The following is a 20,239-nucleotide window of genomic DNA, read 5'->3' as shown; positions in this document are numbered from 1 at the left end:
TAGCAACGGGATTGCAGGATCATATGGCAGCCCCACCCTTAATCTCCTGTGGAACCCTGGTTGCCTGTTTTATACATGTTGTTCAAAGAGCCCATGATTTTGATCTCTAGCAAACTTTTATCTTTCATTGCCTATGTGCCTTATATGAAGTTGTCAAAACACATTCCAACTTCTCCAAATATTCTAAATTAACCCTGACAAGCTAGGTTGGTCATTATTCCATGGGAGAGAGCTGCTTACCATATAAACAGATTATAATGAACCCAGATAAACCTGCTGTGCCTTCCCCTGCTCTGCCAGGCTTTTCCAACTTGGGTTGTAGATGTGCTCCATTTCCAGCACAGAGGTGGTCAGAACTGATAGGTTAGGTTTTCAAATTCACTATCTCTTGAGTGTACCATTTAAGAGAGCATGATGGAACTGCCAAATATATGGGCTTTATATTATAGTACTGCCAAATATAAGAGCCATCCTTAAGTTCCAGAGAATGTTTATGAAGATTTTTATGGGGCAGAAAGAGATTTCATGTCGATATGCCGCCAAAACTTAACAGAACAGTTAAAATAGTTCTTTGTAGTACATTAGAATTTTTCTGCCAGAGTTTATCCTTCTGATTTAAAATTTTAATCTGATTAGTCCTTCAACATATTTCCTAATAGTTTATAATCTCCTAATTTTTGATTTGTGAAAGATGAGCTGAAAGCTACAGTGGAAGAAGAAAAGTCTTCAGAAGCTTCCCCCACTTCACAGAAAAGTAGAGATCACAGTAAAGAATGCATAAATGCTACTCCCGATTCTCCATCCAAACAGCTTCCGGACCAGATTTCATTCTTCAGTGGAAACCCATCAGTTGAGATAGTTCATGGTATTATGCATCTGTACAAAACGAAGTAAGAAAACTTTTTTCCTTTGGGTTGGTCTATTTTTTGCCTCAGGACAGAGGAAAGTCTCTTGCTCTGAGGCAAGGTGGTTATTTTAAGCTTCAAAAGGAAAATATTTTCATGTGTTGGATGTTAGAGAATTCTTAGATATTTTGCATTTATAATTTTGTGGGTTGAGTCAGAGCTTCTCCTTGTGAAAGAAATGTACAAATGCACTTAAGAAAATACCTAGGAAAATATTCCTTTAGCAGGTGGGCATGGAAGGTGAATGGGAAAGATGAAAAGGAAAAGAAAAATTAAAAATGATATGCAACATCATTATAGTCTCATATCCCCACCAAATCTTAACTAAAGCTGCTGAGAATTCAGTTAATTGATGACAGTTTCACCACCTCCTTTTTACCCTTTTCTGTTGTCCAAACAAAGGTTGTTAGAAAGGAAAGAAAGCATTTGGGTAGATAAACAACGAGCTGGGCCACCAGCTCCTTGGATAACTGGTAGTTGATCCCAAATAGGCTGTCCTTATCCTAGCTTATTTGCCAGGTTCCCACAGGGAAATGAACGTTCAGGTAGCCATCTTGGGTTGCAGCTATTGAAGTGAGTTTGCGGCATTTCAAAAGTAAGTTGCATTATGGGAAGTTTTTCTTTCCACTACATTTCACTCAATTCTGTAATCCTTAAAGAGTCACATCTTCCTAGTTTGGAATTCTCTTTCTTATTTCTAGAACCCTTTTCTCTTCCAGACCCTTACTGAAGTCTACAGCTAGAGTTGTGCCTCTAAGTTTGCTATAACATTATTGTTCAAAAACTGAGAATAAACAATAACTAATAAACATCTGCCTAAGATAGACTTAGAACTGTCACAAGCCCTTTCACAGATTAATAATTCCGGGGGGGATATAATATAGATAATTTTAAAGTTTATCTTAATCTCTTGCAGATTTTAAGGATTCTGCATTTGCCCATCTAGTGTGCCTTTTCAAGTAAAATAGCAAGCTGTTGAAATTGATTTGTGTACTATTACAAGTTTTATTTTTTCCTATTTTCTTGGACATAAAAGTTGTCTGATTAGTGATGTCTGAATTAACCATTCCTTATCAATTCAAGACAGTCTAATTATTGTCTTATTAGTAAGATGACCTCCTTAAAAGAAGATGTGAGGCGCAGTGCCATGCTGTGTATACTCACAGTCCCTGCTACAATGACCAGTCATGACCTTATGAAGTTTGTCGCCCCATTTAATGAAGTAATTGAACAAATGAAAATCATCAGAGACTCTACTCCAAATCAATATATGGTGCTGATAAAGTTTAGTGCACAGGTAAAAGTTAAGATATTAAAAATCTCTTTGCCACAGAAACTGTGTTTTTAGAACTGTATAATACTAGCATGTGTGATATATAACATTTTGCATCTGCAATTCTGGCTTTACATGTCTTCCAGGGTATTGATGTAATTCTAGATGTATTTTTAAATTCATTAGCAAAAAGGCAATTCTAATTCATACGCATAAATTTTTTATAAATCAGATTGGGTATGAAATCTAGTATTTTGGGTTTGTTTTCTATTTTTTTAATCTACTAGTAACTGTTTCAATAGAGCAGTAGTTCCCAAACTTTTTGAAGTTGACACCATATTATTATTTGCTTTTTTCCTTTTCTTTTTAAAAGGTAGTCTTTAGGGGCGGGCCACAGTGGTTCAGTAGGCAGAGTTCTCACCTGCCATGCAGGAGACCTGGGTTCGATTTCCGGTGCCTGCCCATGCAAAAAAATAATAATAATTAAAAAATAAATAAATAAAAGGTACTCTTTGGCACATTTTAGAAAATAAAATCTACATCACAAATTATTATTTTACTGGACAGGAGGTGTTTTTTGACATTCCTTGAAGTAGTAAAGATGCTTTAGAATTCTGATAGGAAATTAGTGCAGTAGACAGAAACGCTGAAAGAGTGGTGATATTTTCAGTTTTAAAAAATGCTGTGCATTTTGATACTTTGTGATTTAGGAAGGTTTTGCTGGCCACTCCATTTCGCTTATTGTTTTAAGCAGCACTTCATGAGCCTCAGTTATAGAGATTATAGAATAAAGTATTTCCTTAGGTTTGCATACTCACTGTTGTATGTGTTTTTCTATATTAATATAAAAATGAAGAAAGCTTTAGGAATTAACCAGAGACTGCAGAACTCTTTTATCCTTAGGTTTCATTGAAATTTTATTAGGTTTTGAAATGTAACTTTATCAAAAATCTCTTCTCTGTCATCTCATTGACAAACAGCCTTCCTGAATTTACCCAGATAAACAGTTCTAATTTGCTGATTAACAAAGGAATGGGTATGCCTACAGGAACTTTAGCCATTGCCTCTCTGCTGACTGGTCACCAAGATTTGTGGATAAAAGGGAGCATATGACACAACTCCTTCCTCTTTATAGAAATCCAGAATTGACAGCATTGCAGCCATTCATTGGCCGTGGGGAAGAAGTTAAGAGAGGAAATTAGATTATATCTATACCTGTTCCATGGACCCCAAAGAGAGGACCCTTAGTGTGGAGCTCTGTGTACAAAGATACATGGTTGTTATCTCTTTAACCTTTACAGAGTACACTAACATTGATAGAGACATTAAAAATCTGAGTTCCAATATCCTATTGACTTAAACTACACAAATAACCTGTATTGACTGCTGTACCATTCGCTGTGCTATGTTTCACATGCATTATCTCATTTAGCCCTCGCTAAAATCCAATGAGGTAGACAAATACTCTTGTCCTTGTTTTACATTTGAAGGAGTTAGTGATTTGTCTAGGGCCACACATCTAGAAATAATGACTTAATTGGGGTTTGCAACCTCCCTTGTAATCCCTAGGACATAATCCTCTTCTGGTAGGAGTGGGAGGATGGTATGAGAAAGGGAAGAGAGTCACTGTTTTGAAGACATTGTGTAACAGCAGCTACTTAACAATTAAGAGCACCTAGGGTGAGCAGATAACATGCAGGAAAAGCCACATAGATTAGGGAGGGAAAGCATGCGTAAGGACATAATAGACTTTTTAAATTGTTGAAAGTCTTATAAACCCACAACACTAACTTGTCTTACAAACCCACGAACTTTCCTGTTTCAAATTCTGCCTGTGGTAATATGCAGATACAAATACTGTACATATTTTGTGTTACTGTTAATAGCTTTTCTTTGTAAATCTGCACATTCTCTCCATCTGCCTCTTTTGACCGGGTGCAGATTGTTCAGATTGATGGCTGTTTTCTTGAGACTATAACAGCTTGCTGCATGCTCTTCCCCACGGGGATAGAACCCTTGACTTTAGTATCATGGATTTTATTACTTATGCTAACCCTGAATTTTAGGGTCTGAGAAAAACTGAGGATTTTCTAGGACTTAATAACACTCTTGTGGTGTAGGACTTGAAGTTGTTAAATTAATAATGGGCTACAGTTGTGAATTACTGATTCTATATGTAGAACGGAATGATCCTCTGTTAAGAATGTTTGTGTTTCTTTCTTGTCATACTTTTTAAAAGAATTTAAAAATTAATTTAAAAAATTTTAAAATAATGGGCTACAATGAGAACGGTAAACTTAGTAGTTACCATCTGCTGAGCACTTAAAAGATGCCAGGCTTGGCGGGCCACGGTGGTTCAGCAAGCAGAGTTCTCACCTGCCATTCTAGGACCTGGGTTCAATTCCTGGTGCCTGTCCATGCAAAAAAAAAAAAAAAAAAAAGGTACCAGGCCCTGGGCTGAGTGCTTTTCCTGCAACTTTCTCAATATTGTGCCCTAATGTAAATAAGTCGTTTTTTAAGCTACACAGCTCAGTGTTAGAGCTAAGAGTCATACCCAGGTCACCCATCTCCATAGCGTGGGCAGCTAACCATACTCTTTTTTTTTTTTATAAAACTTATTTTATTTTTTTATTAATTAAAAAAACTTTTTTCAACATAACAAACACATTCTTACCATATGATCATTCCCATCCTACATATATAATCAGTAATACACAATATCACCACATAGTTGTATATTCATCATCATGATCATTTCTTAGAACATTTGTTGTCAATTCAGAAAAAAATAAAAAGAAAACAGAAAAAAATTCAGACATACCATACCCCTTACCCCTCCCTTTCATTGAGCACTAATATTTCAATCTACTAAATTTATTTTAACATTTGTTCCCCTTATTATTTATTTTTAATCTGTATGTTTTACTCATCTGTCAAAAAGGTAGATAAAAGGAGCATCAGACACAAGGTTTTCACAATCATATAGTCACATTGCGAAAGTTATATCATTATATAATCATCTTCAAGAAACATGACTACAGGAACACAGCTCTACATTTTCAGGCAGTTCCCTCCAGCCTCTCCATTACACCTTAACTATTTAATGCGTAAGAATAACCTCCAGGAAAACCTCTCAACTCTGTGATCTCTCAGTCATTGCCACTGTATTTTGTCTCACTTTGCTCTTCCCCCTTTTGGTCGAGAAGGTTTCCTCAATCCCCTGATGCTGAGTCTCAGCTCATTCTAGGATTTCTGTCCCACATTGCCAGGAAGGTCCACACCCCTGGGAGTCGTGTCCCACGTAGAGAGGGGGAGGGTGGTGAGTTTGCTTGTCGTGTGAGAGAGGCCACATCTGAGCAACAAAAGAGGTTCTCTTGGGGGTGACTCTTAGGCCTAATTTTAAGTAGGCTTACCCTATCCTTTGTGGGGTTAAGTTTCATATGAACAAACCCAAGATTGGGGGCTCAGCCTATTGCTATGGTTGTCCCCACTGCTTGTGAGAATATCAAGAATTCTCCACTTGGGAAAGTTGAATTTTCCCCCTTTCTCACTGTTCCCCCAAGGGGACTGTGCAGATGCTTTTTTATTCACTGAGCTAACCATACTCGTACTCCTTTCTTCTTCTGACCTGAAAATTTTTAGTAAGTAAAAACAGGCCTTCCCTATATCTTTTATGATCTTATGCGTTTCCGTTGGCCGTGGCCTTGTGCTGGAAGCCTTATGAACAGATGTGCTTACAGAGTTGTGCTGTGACCTTTTAAGAAACTCCATGTTTGAATAAGGAATATGTAATTCATCAGGACACATGGAAGAAGCAGAAAAGGTTCAGTTTGTAGCTCTTTAGTACAAAAACAGGGTAGAGTATATTAGCTCATTTTCACTGTCATGCTTGAGAAGTAAAAATATGTTCTCAGTAGTGGAGTCAATCACTTTAACAGCGAAAACCCTTGAGAATACTGGATTTTTCTTTTTCTCTGTCTATCCTGAGAACCAAAAGACAAGGGACCAGAGGAAAACAAAAGCTTGGTGCTTTTTTCCCCCACATACTGACAATTTAAGGCAACAGAAACAGAACAGTGGGGCATCATCACCTGGTCAAGTTGACACCTGAACCTAACTACTGCAGTCATTGATACAGTTTCAAAAATGGCCCAAGAGTAAAGAATTGAAATACTAAGCAACCTATTTGTCCAATAATGGGGGAAGGCTTAAGTTACTGACAGTATAGCATATAAAGCAACCTCATCCAAGACATTAAACACAAGTGTTTGAGAATACATAATAGCACAAGAAAATGCTTGTGTTATAATAAGTGAAAAGAATATATACACTTCTATACAATATGGTCATGTTTGTAAAACATAGATGTGGAAGGGAAAAAGGCTAGAAAGAATCTGAGGTGGCTAAACTGATGATCTTTAGTTGGTAGGTCAGGGGAACACAGGCTCATCCACTGATGTTCCCATCACTAGCTCCTTGATGAATTTCACCCACTGTGGCTTCAGATGCCACTTCCCTCTGTGAGCTCCACCGGGATGCCCAGGGTGAACTCTCTTGGATGCATCCTGAAGACTGGAAGGGTCTTTTGACAAACCTCAGTGGGACTCTTTCCCCCTATGAATGGATTTGAGAAGAGGGCTCCCACTGAGAAGGGCAGCCTAGTGGAAAGGGCATTGGGTTAGGGAGCTAGAGGATCTAGGTGTAAACCCTACTCTGCCACAAAATTACCTTTGGGCCAGTTCCTACACCTCTCTACACCTTGATTTCTCATCTGTAAAGGGGAGCAGACCTAGATGACCTCTGGGGTATCTTCCAGCCTTAACATTCCATGGTCTCCTTTCAATTCACAAATGTGTGGCACCACCTACATGACAGGCATTATTTCAAACACTGGAAATACATTGGGGAACAAGACAAAGGTCTGTCCTCTTTCTAAGTAAGCTCTATAAATCATAACTGTAGAGTTCTGCAGTGTTTTTTGATTCCCCACTTCACAAAATGAGGTTTTAAGTGCCTCCAGACCACTTTGGACCTTTTCTCCTCACTTCTACTTTTCAAACTTTTGTGTTTACATTATCAAGCTAGACATTATCTAAATTCTGTTTGGTAATGATAAGTAAGCCTTCTGTGCTTCGTCTTTTGGTTAACTCTAAAATGTTAAGACCGATAACTATTCTTCACCATGGAACCCAGCTATTGCCTTTGATTACCTTTCCTCTTGTGCATAACTTTCTATTTCCTGAAGTTTTTTTTGTTTCCCTTACTCAATTTATCTTACTCATGTTTTCAGTTTGAAGAGGGAACTCTTCCTCAAGGTGGGTTTATCAGTCAGGGTTTAATCTGGGAGCAGAGTCACTGTGAAAAGCTATGTTTCTTTAAATTGTTGATTCTACAACACAAGCATTATAAATGGAATTGTTTCCTCTGTGTGTTTTCAGTTAGCTTCAGGCTTTTGTTTTGTGCATTTCAGTAGCAGGTTAAGTAGAAGTTGTGTATTTTGTTCTGTACTCTCTGTCTAGTACACAGCACAGTCCTGGCCCATACTGGATGCTTATTAAATATTTGAATGAATGAAGGTACATTTCCAGTACAAATAAGCTTAAAGAAAAATCAGTGTTTGGGAGACCACAACTGTTTATAAATGTTCTCATTTCAAAAAAAGTGCAATTCTATGGTATAAATAAATAGTTCCCCCAAGAAAGCAACACTTTATCTGATGTTGAGTGGGCTTTACCAGATGCTCAGTGTCACAAATTCCCTTCCTCTGAAGAGGTATGGTTTCTTGGCGAGCATTTCAGAGCTGTAGGGTCTGAGGAGGGACCCACCTTCCCTGGACGGCCACTGTGTGCCCCTCCTTGGTGCCTGAGGCCGTCCTCTCACTTCCAAGCAGTCAGGCCCCTCAGTATGTGAATCCATATTCGCACTGCGCTGCTTACTTGTCCCCAGGCATTTTAGGAAAAGGCCACTGCTCTTGGAAAAGGGGAGAAGCCATCTTAAGTCGCCTCTTTTATTGTACTGAAAAGATTTACTATCCAATAACAGGCTTTTAACATTTTGATGAAGATAAAATGTACAAAGATTGTTTTCCTGAAAGAAAGAAACTGTCCCTTTCTTCCACTGTCCCATCCCCCCCAAATTAAGCTACTTTCAGTTGCTCACCCTTTAAAATCTCCTGATGAAATCCCTATCTAACGCTCATGAATCCTTATTACTTCGCTTCTTGAAGGGAAAGAGTTGGCTTTTTCACTCCATGCCAGTTCTACTGGTCTTTTATTTTTTCTGATATGGATGCTATGATTTTTAAAGAACCTTTCTATAACAGTCAACAGTTATGATTTGATTCCAGCTTTGCAAAAATGAGTGTTTACTTTACAGCTGCTGTGAAAATGCTGACTAGAGCCAGAAAAAAAAAAAAAAGATATCAAGGAAAATGCTGACCATTGCTGGTTGAATATTAAAATTGTACTAGCTGTCAGCTTATTGCACGTCAGTACCTTCTGCCAGTTCAAGTAAATATGTAGCCCAGGAAACATTTTTGGAGACATATAATATTGATCAAAGAGTTTGATGGGCCTACAAATCTACTTTTATAGATATAACTTTTAGTGGTTTTCTCTTCTTGGCATAATTTTTAAATGCTGATGAGGAAAATAACTGAAGCTGTACATCTTGAATACAAAGCAAGTTTTTAAGAATATCTGTCTTAATATTTTTCCTTTTCCCCATTGATGTGCATAGGCTGATGCGGATAGTTTTTATATGGCATGCAATGGCCGCCAATTTAACTCAATAGAAGACGATGTTTGCCAGCTCGTATATGTGGAAAGGGCTGAAGTGTTGAAATCTGAAGATGTAAGTGTGAATAATTTTTACATTTGATATAAATATATTAAGATGATAAAAGTTCAGTGTTAAAATTTTATTTGTGGAAATGCCTGAAATAGACAAATTCATAGAGACACATAAGTAGTTTAGTCACTGCCAAAGACTGGGGGAAAGAGGAATGGAGAGTGCCTGCTGATGGGTATGGGGTTTCTTTTTGGGGTGGTGGAAATGTTCTAAAATTTGATAAGGTGGTGGTTGGGAAACCTCGTGAATATACTAAAAGCCACTGAATTGTCTGTTTTTAAGTGACGAATTTTATCTTAATAAAAAAATTGCAAAGAAGATGTTTCAAAAAAGGTATTATCTGTGTTGTTGAAATGAGCATTCATCTATTCCAAATCAGTGAAATATCACTGAGCCAAAAAGAGGTTGTTGTTTTTGTTTTAAATATTATCCTTTAATCTCCTTCCTGATCCTTTGTTCTGTTTTTGATAACAACTTGCGATTACTTTGAGTGGCTCCCCTCCTTGGGAGCCTTTCCTACAGTGAGTGGTCATGTGAATAATACTTTGTCGCAGGTTCTACTCTGTAATATATTTAGGCTTTCTTTTTTTGAAAATAAATCTAAACTCTTTTTACCTTGAAATCAGCTCAATGGAAATATATCTGACTATATTGTTCTTTCATTAGAGTAAATCACATAAAATTTGATAAGTGATAAAATCAGACTCCTCTTGTGCCAGACCCTCTGCCTTTTTAAATGAATTTTGATCTCTTGAGAGACTTCCTGAAAGTATCTACTCTTCAGGGGATTTTAACATGGTTTTTCTCAGCTTGCCCTTAAATATATGCCTTCCCACCTTTACCTAAGTAATTCCTCCCCCTCTTTGAACTATCAGGTCTCAAGGGAAACATTGCTTTTTCAGGGGGGCCTTTCCTGACCACTTAGACCAGGTCTTGCCCCCTGTTCCACACCCTGACGTAGCTTCCTGCACTTTTCCTTGATAGCATTTATGACTCTTGATAATTATTTATTTTTTTATTGTTAGAGTTTTTCTGTCCCCAAACTCTGTGAAGGTTGGGGCTGACTCTTGTTTTTATTTTTGTTTTTTCACTTACTGAATCTGTTCTGCTTGCCATTGTTTCACACCCACAGCAGTACTGGCACCGAGCAAGGACTGAATCAAGTCAGTGTTGTTGATACTATTGTCACGAACTAGAAAGTGTTATAATTTACTCAGTGGAAACACTTTCAAATCCATTTCTATTCTGCGTTTTTTGTTCCTTTGTGTTCTGTGTTGTCGTAAATGCTTAGGGCTAAAGCTAGGAGTCTGGTCACATGTTAAATTCTCTCTTAAGGTTTTGGCAGGAGTCTCCCTTCCTAGTCTGTCAGCTGGAGGGCAGGAATCTGCATCTGCTTTATCCACCTCTGTGTCCCCAGAACCTCACACAGTGCTGGGAATATTGTAGAAGGCTCTCAATCAGTATTTGTTGAATGAATGAGTGAATGAAAATCTTGAGATTTAAATGATCTAGAGAGAGTAATAATGTTGATTATTACTACCTTGCCAGAAGTTAAACAACAACGGGAAAACTATTATTTACCCATAAAAGAGAGCTGATGGCTGAAGAGTGCAGCTTATGCGAGGTGTTTCCCTGCAGGGTGCCAGCCTCCCTGTGATGGACCTAACCGAGCTCCCCAAGTGCACGGTATGTCTGGAGCGCATGGATGAGTCCGTGAATGGCATTCTCACCACGTTATGTAACCACAGCTTCCACAGCCAGTGTCTGCAGCGCTGGGACGATACCACGTGAGTGCAGAGGCCGGCACCCCCTATATCAAAGTCCGTCATTACCTTTTTCCACAGTTATAAATGTCTAACACCTGAGGGTACCATGATGTAATGAATGTGATTAATACCACTGAATGGTTTGCATGGGAATGTTTGAGATGGAACAGTTTATGTTGTCAGTATATTCCCACAATAAGAAAGAAAGAGAGAGAGAGGGAGAGAAAGAAAGAAACAAAGCAGCTTATGCTAGGTGTTTCTCTGTAGGTGTTTCCCAGTGATCATGTGGGAGACCTGGGTTCACTTCCTAGCCTGTGCACCCCCCACCCCCCAAAAAAGAGAGACAATGACAATTAAAAGCAATAGATGGTCCTGAACAGTATCCATGCGCCCCAAAAAAGGATGTTATTAGTACATATGAAAAAAATTGCAATATGGACAGTAAGCTTTATGTCACTGTTAAGTTTTCTGACTTAATAACTACACTACAGATGATTGCCTAAGTGATTATCCTTGTTCTTAAGAAATGCATACATGGCAGTATTATGTGTTCAGAGAGCATGATATATATACCATACGCTCAAGTGTTCAGAAAATGGATAAATTGGATAGATAGCTAGAATAATGTGGCACAGATGGCAAAATGTTAAAATTGGTGGATCTGGGTATCTGGGAGTTTAGAGATATGTTGGAGTTCTCTGTATGGGGTTTGCATTATTTTGTAACTGTCCTGTTAGTTTGAAAATATTTCAATATAAAAACTTTAAAAACAAAACAAAAAATAGCCTCCACCCAAAATTAACCATTTCAGGTATTTGATTTTGTAAACCTGGGTACCATGTAGTAAAGAGGTCACATGGAAGGGTATTCCAGTTTCCTTTGCCCTTTCCACAGTTCACATGGGAATCAGCATTCTTCTGAGTCCTTTTTTGTATGCTCATTCTGAATTCTTGTGAAACTTCCCAAAGCGGTATGAATTGTTCTTTCCTTCCATGAGCCAGAGAATGGAAAAAAAAAAAAAAAGTAAAGTTTAGCCTTAAGGTTTTCATGCTAAAACCAAATCTAGGCCCCAAATTTCATTTATCTGTATTTGGTGTCTCATCACCTGGAGTACAGCACCTAACATTTTAGCTTGTCAGGTATAGCTGGCTCAGTACCCAGTAGCAATAGTAGTCACCAAGTATGAGGCACCCACCTGCAGACTTCTGTTTCCCAATTCAACTAAGGCCTCATTTGTAGGGTGATGGAAAACTGTGGCATAGTCTGTAACTGTTTTTTTTAATCAAGGGTGGTTGCTCCCTTAGGAAAATGTACTATGGGACTTAGCTAGAAAAATAGATTAGACATTTGCTTCATGGGTTTCACAGTACAGAGGGAAAGAAGGGAAATCAAATGATATAAGTACAAGTGAAAGCACAGCATGACCGTGTTAAGAAGGAGCAGTGTGTGGCGTCGTGACTGGAGAACTAGAGCTCTCCATGGCCAGAGTGTCGCAGAAGTGACGTTGGATCTGAGTGTTCCTACAACGAGGCAGTGAGAGAAATGGAGGCGGCACTCATGAGGGGAGGTCACATTCCAAAGCCAACACTTTCTAAGGGGGAAAAGTCCACGGGAATTTGTTTTCCACCCATGGGTGACCCTTGGCTAGAAGAAGAATGCCAGTAGGGGTTTGGCCTGGCTTGTTTATTGCTGTTCCCCTTCCACTTAGCACAAGTCTTGGTGCATAGTAGGAGCTCAGTAAAGATTGTTGGGCAAATAAATAAATACTAGGTTTTATGTAGTATGCTTATTTAGCTAGATGAGAATCTTACCCTGATTTTATAGTGTTCTCAGCCAGTCAGTTCTGGAGTATCATTTGGGGTTCTTCAAAGAATTGTCCAGCTATGAAATTGCCCTGAATAAAGCCATACTGACATATATGCATTCCCATGAAATGTTATCTGTATTTAAGTTTTGAAGACTTCTTTGTTCCCTGCCATTCCAGTTTTACTTTTGGTATAGATTAACTATGATAGAGCCATAGCGTATTAAAATTAAAAGTTTGTTCAGAGACTATCTTGTCCAACCTCCTCATTAGACAGAGGAAGGAAACTGGCTCAGAGAGGGGAGAATTAGCATGGTGAAAGTGTCAGGGCCAGAGAGTGGCAGAACTGGGACTATAATTCAACCCGTCATATCTTGACCTGCACAAGATGCTCCATGAGCCATGGCATCTGCCCTCAAAAACATATAGATCATTTAGCAGGCGTGTTTTGCACCTCAGTATATGCCGAGTGCAAGGCTAGGGGCTGAGAGGGAAGAGTCGAAGGCAGACTTGGGGAAGTTCAGTCTGCAAAGGGAGCTTACCCATACACGTAAACACATGATTGTAAGTGGAGACTAGAGAAGAAATAGATGACCTTTGCATCTGGAGGATGTTAGCAAGGGCTGAAGGTAGGAGGCAGCATTGGTAATTGACACTGGGTCTTTTTTTTCGTGCGTGGGTCAGAAATCGAACTCGGGTCTCCTACATGACAGACAAGCTTTCTACCCCTGAACCATCCATGTACCCCAGTACTGGGTCTTGAGGGTGGAGTTTGTCACATAAAAAGGTTAAGGAAGGGTGTTTTGGGAGAGTTTCCCCAAAATATCGTAGGGAAAGTATGATAAAAACTCAAAAATTATTTTTGGAGAGGAAGGCAAAAAGAATTTAATAAATTAGTAAGTATATTTAATAAGTAATTAGATAAGGTAGTATGTAATAGAGTACTAATTGTACAGTAAAAATAAAGTTTTTTTGAAATTTCTTCCCTTCTTTTTTCTTTTTTTAGTCTCAGGATCAGATTTCTATTTTGGAAAGGTCATGCGTTACAATGTGGAGAATTAGATTTCAGAATTAGTTTGTGGAGAATTAGATTTCAGAATTAGTTTGTTGTTTCTTATCCAGTCACCACCACAACCACCACACAGACCAAGTATGTGGGGCAAAGCAAATTTCTCCCTTCAGCAAGACTCCTTGCTGCCCACTAGCTGTCAATTTTATTTCTTGGAGGTTTCTTATTTACTTGTTTATTTTCTTTTTTGATATTAATGAAAGAGACTTGATCCTTTAGACTTCATATAGGAAAAACACAGGTAGAGCTTCTTTATCTGCAACAAAAACGTAGTGTTCTTTCTGCTCACTTCCTTTTCTCAGTTTTATTTACTCAGTTGGGTAACAAATTAAACTGATACTGGTTGTACCTTAAGCATTCTTTTTTCTTGGTGCCAATTCAGTTTAACATCACCTCTTTAGTTTTGACAAACTTTCTATAGTTTTGGTCATTTGACAAAAATATTTTGTCTAGTACTTAGCATTACTTTGTTTTGAGTACAGCAGAAGATGATTAATCAGTTGTTCCAGTGCTGTTTTTTATTAGGCTTTGTAAATCAAAACTTGAGTTATCCCAAGTCAGTAGACCAAGCTCTTGATCTTGAGGCTTGCTCTTGTGAAGCCTGTTTCTGCAGTGGAAAAGCTAAGTCTGCCTATAGTTATGCCTAAGAGTCGCTTCTAGAAAACTTCTTTTGTTGTTCAGATGTGGCCTCTCTCTTTCTAAGCCCAATTCTGCAAGTAAAATCATTACCCACCCCCCTACATAGGACATGATATCTGGGAGTGAAAGTCTCCCTGGCTGTGTGGGACATGACTCCCAGGATAAGCCTGCCCTGACACTGTGGGATTGACTTCTTGACCTAAAGGGGTAAAAGAAATGTAACAAATAAGGTGTCAGTGGCTAGGAAAGTTCAAATAGAGTGGAGAGCTATTCTGGAGGCTCCTCTTATGCTACCTTAGGCTACCTGGGTTTGCCACACCCCAACCAAAGCCATTCCTGCCAACCCTAAAGAACACCTAGGGCTCTATCTGAGATTCTACAAAAGTTTCATGCACTAAGCTTACTTTCCAGAAACCTACAGCCACAAAATGGGTTCCTAGGCCAGATAACTCCTGAAACCTAGAGGGGCCAGCCTCTCCAAGAACATCAACTAATTCTAAACCCCTGTCCCATATTATTGACAGCTCTTTCCAACATGAAAAAGTTAGAATGGGCATAGCCCAATACCCCTAGAGATTGGGAGAGGGATCAGAGGAGAAGGAAGAGTTATAACAGAGAAGATAGAATTTAACAAATGAGTGTGTCTGCTGAATCATATTGATATTTTAGTTTCCAGTGTCTTGGAGCAGCTAGAAGAAAAAATCTAAAATTGTAGAGCTGTAACCCATGCCAAACTCTGAAATCTGTTCTATAACTACTTGTTACAATGGCCTTTGAAATTTATTGCTTTTTTCTATATATGTTATACTTTATGATACAAAATGTTTTTAAAAATTGAGTTTTGATAGCATTGGTATCTTCTTCCTGATGATGTTCATAGTATGATGAACTATGCTATGTGTATTTCAGGAAGTGCAATAACAGTTTTATTTTAATTTGGTAAAATTTACCACAGATATTATTTCCAACAACCTTGAGAGGACAGGTTCATTTTGAATGATGCAACTCTTTGAGAAATGGGGATAGGAAGTGAAAACACCTTACTATAGCCAGATATGAAACAAGATTAATAATTTATCTCAGGTTCCTAATTCTACCCTGGAAATATCTATCTCTGATTGTCTACTTTAGATAGGAGGGTGGTAAAGGGAGGAGGCAAATCAAGATTTCAACCCTTTTCTCTGTTTTATCAGGAGCTTGTCTGTTTTCATTTTGCTTGAGGATAGCTTGAAAATTTTTGTCCTTTTTTTTTTTTGCAAAAAAGGATTATTGTCTTCTGAATTATATCCTTGGTTACGATAAACTGAAAAATGTAAGAGAGGAAAGATATAAACTTCAAGTTTTGACTTTTGGGTTCTAAACGGCCGTCTTTTATATTTACTCTTTACCATTATCTTTTGATGTCTTGGGTAGGTGTCCCGTTTGCCGGTACTGTCAAACGCCTGAGCCAGTAGAAGAAAATAAGTGTTTTGAGTGTGGTGTTCAGGAAGTAAGTAATGGTGTACGAATAGAATAATGAACACAGCCTCAGTTGTCTGGGGTTATCTTCTGCCCACCCTTCCCCGCTCCCCATCACCACTGCCCCTTATGACTTAAAACCTTTTAAATTCTTTTTTAGACTGATGTTTTTTCTTTTTGTCTTGAATCAGAAATGTGACTATGCAGATCATTTTACTTCTAAACAAAATACCTTATGCTTTTTATGCTTTTATTCTTTGTTCTTTTAAAAGACGTAGATGATAAATTGTAAAAATTTTTCTTGCTCCTTAGAAATGATATTTAACTAATTAAGGTATTACCTTCTTGGCAGAACCTTTGTATTTACTTAATATGTGGATATGCAGATCATTTTACTTCTAAACAGTATGAATATGCAGATCATTTTACTTCTAAACAAAACACCTTATGCTTTTTATGCTTTTATTCTTTGTTCTTTTAAAAGGCCTAGATGATAAATTGTAAAAATTTTTCTTGCTTCTTAGAAATGATATTTAACTAATTAAGGTATTACCTTCTTGGCAGAACCTTTGGATTTGCCTAATATGTGGCCATATAGGATGTGGACGGTATGTAAGTCGACATGCTTATAAGCACTTCGAGGAGACCCAGCACACATATGCCATGCAGCTCACCAACCATCGAGTTTGGGACTATGCTGGAGGTGAACACTGCTCTTGTCTTCTCATGTGGAATAATTCTGTATGGAAACTTGTCCTTCAGAACCTTTCCACTTTCCCTACAGTTTGAAATGTCATCTTCCTGATAGTTGCAACCTTGAATTCTCACTATTTCCCAGGAGTAACCTGAATCACACATTTTTTTTTATTATTATTAATTAAAAAAAATTTTTTTTGGTGGGCATTTTTAAAAATTTATTTATTAATTAAAAAATTAAGAAATAAAATAAAACGTCAACATACATAATCAGTAATTCACAGTATCATCACTTAGTTGCATATTCATCATTTCTTAGAACATTTGCATTAATTCAGAAAAAGAAATAAAAAAATAGAAAAAGAAATAAAATGAACACAGGAAAGAAAAAAAAAGATTATGCCTATCATACCCCTTACCCCTCACTTTCATTGATCACTAGCATTTCAAACTAAATTTATTTTAGCATTTGTTCCCCCTATTATTCATCTTTATTCCATATGTTCTACTCGTCTGTTGATAAGGTAGATAAAAGGAGCATGAGACACAAAGTTTTCACAATCACACAGTCACATTGCGAAAGCTATATATCATTATACAATCAGCTTCAAGAAACATGGCTACTGGAACACAGCTCTACTGTGTTCCCTCCAGCCTCTCCACTACATCTTGACCAACAAGGTGATATCTATTTAATGCATAAGAATAACCTCTCGACTCTGTTTGGAATCTCTCAGCCATTGGCACTTTATTTTGTCTCATTTCACTCTTCCCCCTTTTGGTCAGGAAGGTTTTCTCAATCCCGTGATGCTGAGTCTCAGCTCATTCTAGGGGTTTTCTCAATCCCTTGATGCTGAGTCTCAGCTGATTCTAGGATTTCTGTCCCACGTTGCCAAGAAGGTCCACACCCCTGGGAGTCATGTCCCACATAGACAGGGGGAGGGCAGTGAGTTTGCATGTTGTGTTGGCTGGAGAGAGAGGCCACATCTGAGCAGTAAAAGAGGTTCTCTTGGGAGTGACTCTTAGGCCTAATTTTAAATAAGCTTGACCTATCCTTTGTGGGGTTAAGTTTCATATGAACAAACCCCAAGACTGGGGGCTCAGCCTATAGCTTTGATTGTCCATACCGCTTGTGAGAATATCAAGAATTCAACTTGGGAAAGTTGAATTTTCCCCCTTTCTCACCATTCCCTGAAGGGGACTTTACAAATACTTTTTTATTCACTGTTCAAATCACTCTGGGATTTATCGAGGCATTACTCTGGACAAATCAACAAAATCTCACGTCCTACTCAAGGTTCCATGTACTTATGGTGTTCAATTAAGCTGTCTACATAAGTTATATTAGGAAATGCACCAGGCAAAATATAAATTTTGTACCAAATAAACATTTTTTGCTTTATTCTCACACATAAGTTAAAATTTTTAAATATTAATTACCATCTATTTTCAGCACCATGCAGTAATGACATTCCTTTTTCTTTCTCATGCAAAAACATTTTTTTTAATTTGTACATTTAGTCACTATCATTATACACTGTAGGCATTCCTAGATTATACCATCTCAGTCTTTATTGTCTATCTTTCTTACTGTGAATCACACATTTTAAAGAGAGTTGATACTTTCGCTCTTGCTCTCTTACTCTTGCTTTCTTTAAAATTAAAGTGATTTAACCCACTTTTAGAGAAATACTGCCAAGGCATTTAATTTACATTTGTAAAAACAAAAATTTTCTCAGCATTAAAGTGTGTGGAGATCTTTTTTGTTCTAAAGAAATGCACTTTGGTTGACTCTTTTCTTTAGATAATTATGTGCATCGACTGGTTGCAAGTAAAACAGATGGAAAAATAGTACAGTATGAATGTGAGGGTGATACTTGCCAGGAAGAGAAAATAGATGCCTTACAGTTAGAGGTAAGATACTTTACTTATCCTTCAGTACCTATTTCTACTGCTGTCTACTATTCTAACTTGAAAGGTGGTTTGAGCTTTTGATGTTGCTATTTACTATATGGTAAATGTATATACATGTATATGTAAACTTTGAAAGTTATATCATTATTATGAGTGATTATTAAAATATTTTTATTCTGTCAATTTTTCTTCTTTGAAAGTTTCAGTTTCACTGTACCTTACTGTTTTCAGTGTGATGTCCTAGTTGTCTCAGGATCAGTATTAAGGTTGTCCCTCTGTAGCTGCAAGAAAACTGGAAGTTTTGTTGGCATCACAGGAGCAATTAGAAACTGAACACATTGGCAGAGGAAGAAAACCCTGTAACATCTTTGCATGCCTGAGAAGCTTGTTCTTATATTTTGGTCTAGCATTTTATGAATTGGAAGCTTATATACTCAAAGCCATTTTGGGGGGTAGTCATATAGTTCAAGAAATAACATAATTTTGTTAATTTATACAATCTAATTTTTCTCCATAACAGTAAAACCCATCTACTATAAAAGCAATATAGTTAAATTTTGTATTGATGAAGGGGAGATTTAACATGATCATGTTTGTATAAATTTCAGAAAAGGTTATTTTAAATACAGGTACTTTAACCTTGGGAGGAAATGGTCATTTGAAAATTTGACCATCTCAGGACTCTTAAAGGATTGATAGATTCATAAAATGGCCTAAAATAAGTCTGATGATCTTCCCATTATATTGTATTGGTGTTAAAAAGACCAAACACTTGACATTGTTTCTATAATAAATAACTCTTCCATATTAACTGTAAGTATATACATGCATTTTTTAAATTTATTGTCCATTGAAGGCTACTCTCATTGTATTAGTTTCCTAGAACTTTCATAGGAAAGTACCACATACAAGGTGACTTAAAACAACAGAAATTTATCCTCTCACAGTTCTGGAATTCAGAAGTCCAAAGTCAAAGTGTTAGCAGACCCACTCTCTCTCCTGAGCCTCTGGAGGCGGGTCCTTATTTACCTCTTCCAGGTCCTGGTAGCCCCAGGCATTCCTTGGCTATGGCAGGATAACTGCAGTCTCTGCCTCTGTCTTCACATGACCATTTTCCCTCTGTATCTGGGTTCTATGTCAAAATTTCCCTCTTAATTCTAATTGCCATGTTTGCTAAACCCCAACCAGTATTATTCCTGTTAACTCTTAAGAATATTTAGGGCTCAAACTGAGACTCTATGAAAGTTTCATGCACTAAGTTTGCTTTCCTGGAACCTGTAATTTCTGGAGGGTTCCAGGGCAGATAAATCCTGAAGCCCAGAGGAACCAGCCTCTCCAAGATTATCAACTAAATACATTCCCCTATTCTTTATTGTTGACACCCCTTCTCAATATGAAAAAGAACAGGCATTACCCAAAGATCCCTGTAGATTGGGAGAAGGATCAAAGGAGAAGGAGGAGTTATAACAGAGGAAATAGGATTTAACAAACAAGTATGACTGCTGAGTCACTTTATTGATATTTCTTTTAGCGTCCAGTGTTTGGGAGCAGCTAGAAGAAAAATCTGAAATAGTGGAGTGGTAACTTGTAACAAACTCTTAAATCTGTTCTGTTGAAGTGTACTTTGAAAATTATTGCTTTTTGTTTCTTTTTCTTTGTATATATGTTTCACAATAAACATTTAAAAAATTTCCTCTTAGAAGGCACGAGTCATACTTAATTTAGTGCCCACTCTATTATGACTTCATGTTAGCTAATTACAGCTACAAACACCTACTTCCAACTAAAGTCACATTTACAGATAAGTGGGGTTTAGGTTTAGGACTTAAACATGCCTTTAGGGGGCACTGTTCAACTCACAGCAGC

The 20,239-nt window shown here is 37.6% G+C and overlaps 1 protein-coding gene across 9 annotated transcripts in view; it reads left to right on the top strand.

The window, feature by feature from the left end:
- BRAP (BRCA1 associated protein) overlaps nt 1-20,239 on the top strand; it is a 66,569-nt gene that overhangs the window by 4,900 nt on the left and 41,430 nt on the right. For all 9 annotated transcript variants that reach the window (XM_077159876.1, XM_077159871.1, XM_077159870.1 and 6 more), the window contains 7 exons: nt 692-890; nt 2,013-2,202; nt 8,917-9,030; nt 10,666-10,814; nt 15,719-15,794; nt 16,328-16,466; nt 18,264-18,373. In XM_077159876.1, coding sequence (XP_077015991.1) covers nt 692-890; nt 2,013-2,202; nt 8,917-9,030; nt 10,666-10,814; nt 15,719-15,794; nt 16,328-16,466; nt 18,264-18,373 — 977 coding nt within the window. The remainder of the gene's footprint in view (nt 1-691; nt 891-2,012; nt 2,203-8,916; nt 9,031-10,665; nt 10,815-15,718; nt 15,795-16,327; nt 16,467-18,263; nt 18,374-20,239) is intronic.

This window comes from Tamandua tetradactyla, chromosome 5, assembly GCF_023851605.1.
Source record: "Tamandua tetradactyla isolate mTamTet1 chromosome 5, mTamTet1.pri, whole genome shotgun sequence".
Taxonomy (NCBI): Eukaryota; Metazoa; Chordata; class Mammalia; order Pilosa; family Myrmecophagidae; genus Tamandua; species Tamandua tetradactyla.
This window is presented reverse-complemented; position numbering and strand designations above follow the sequence as displayed.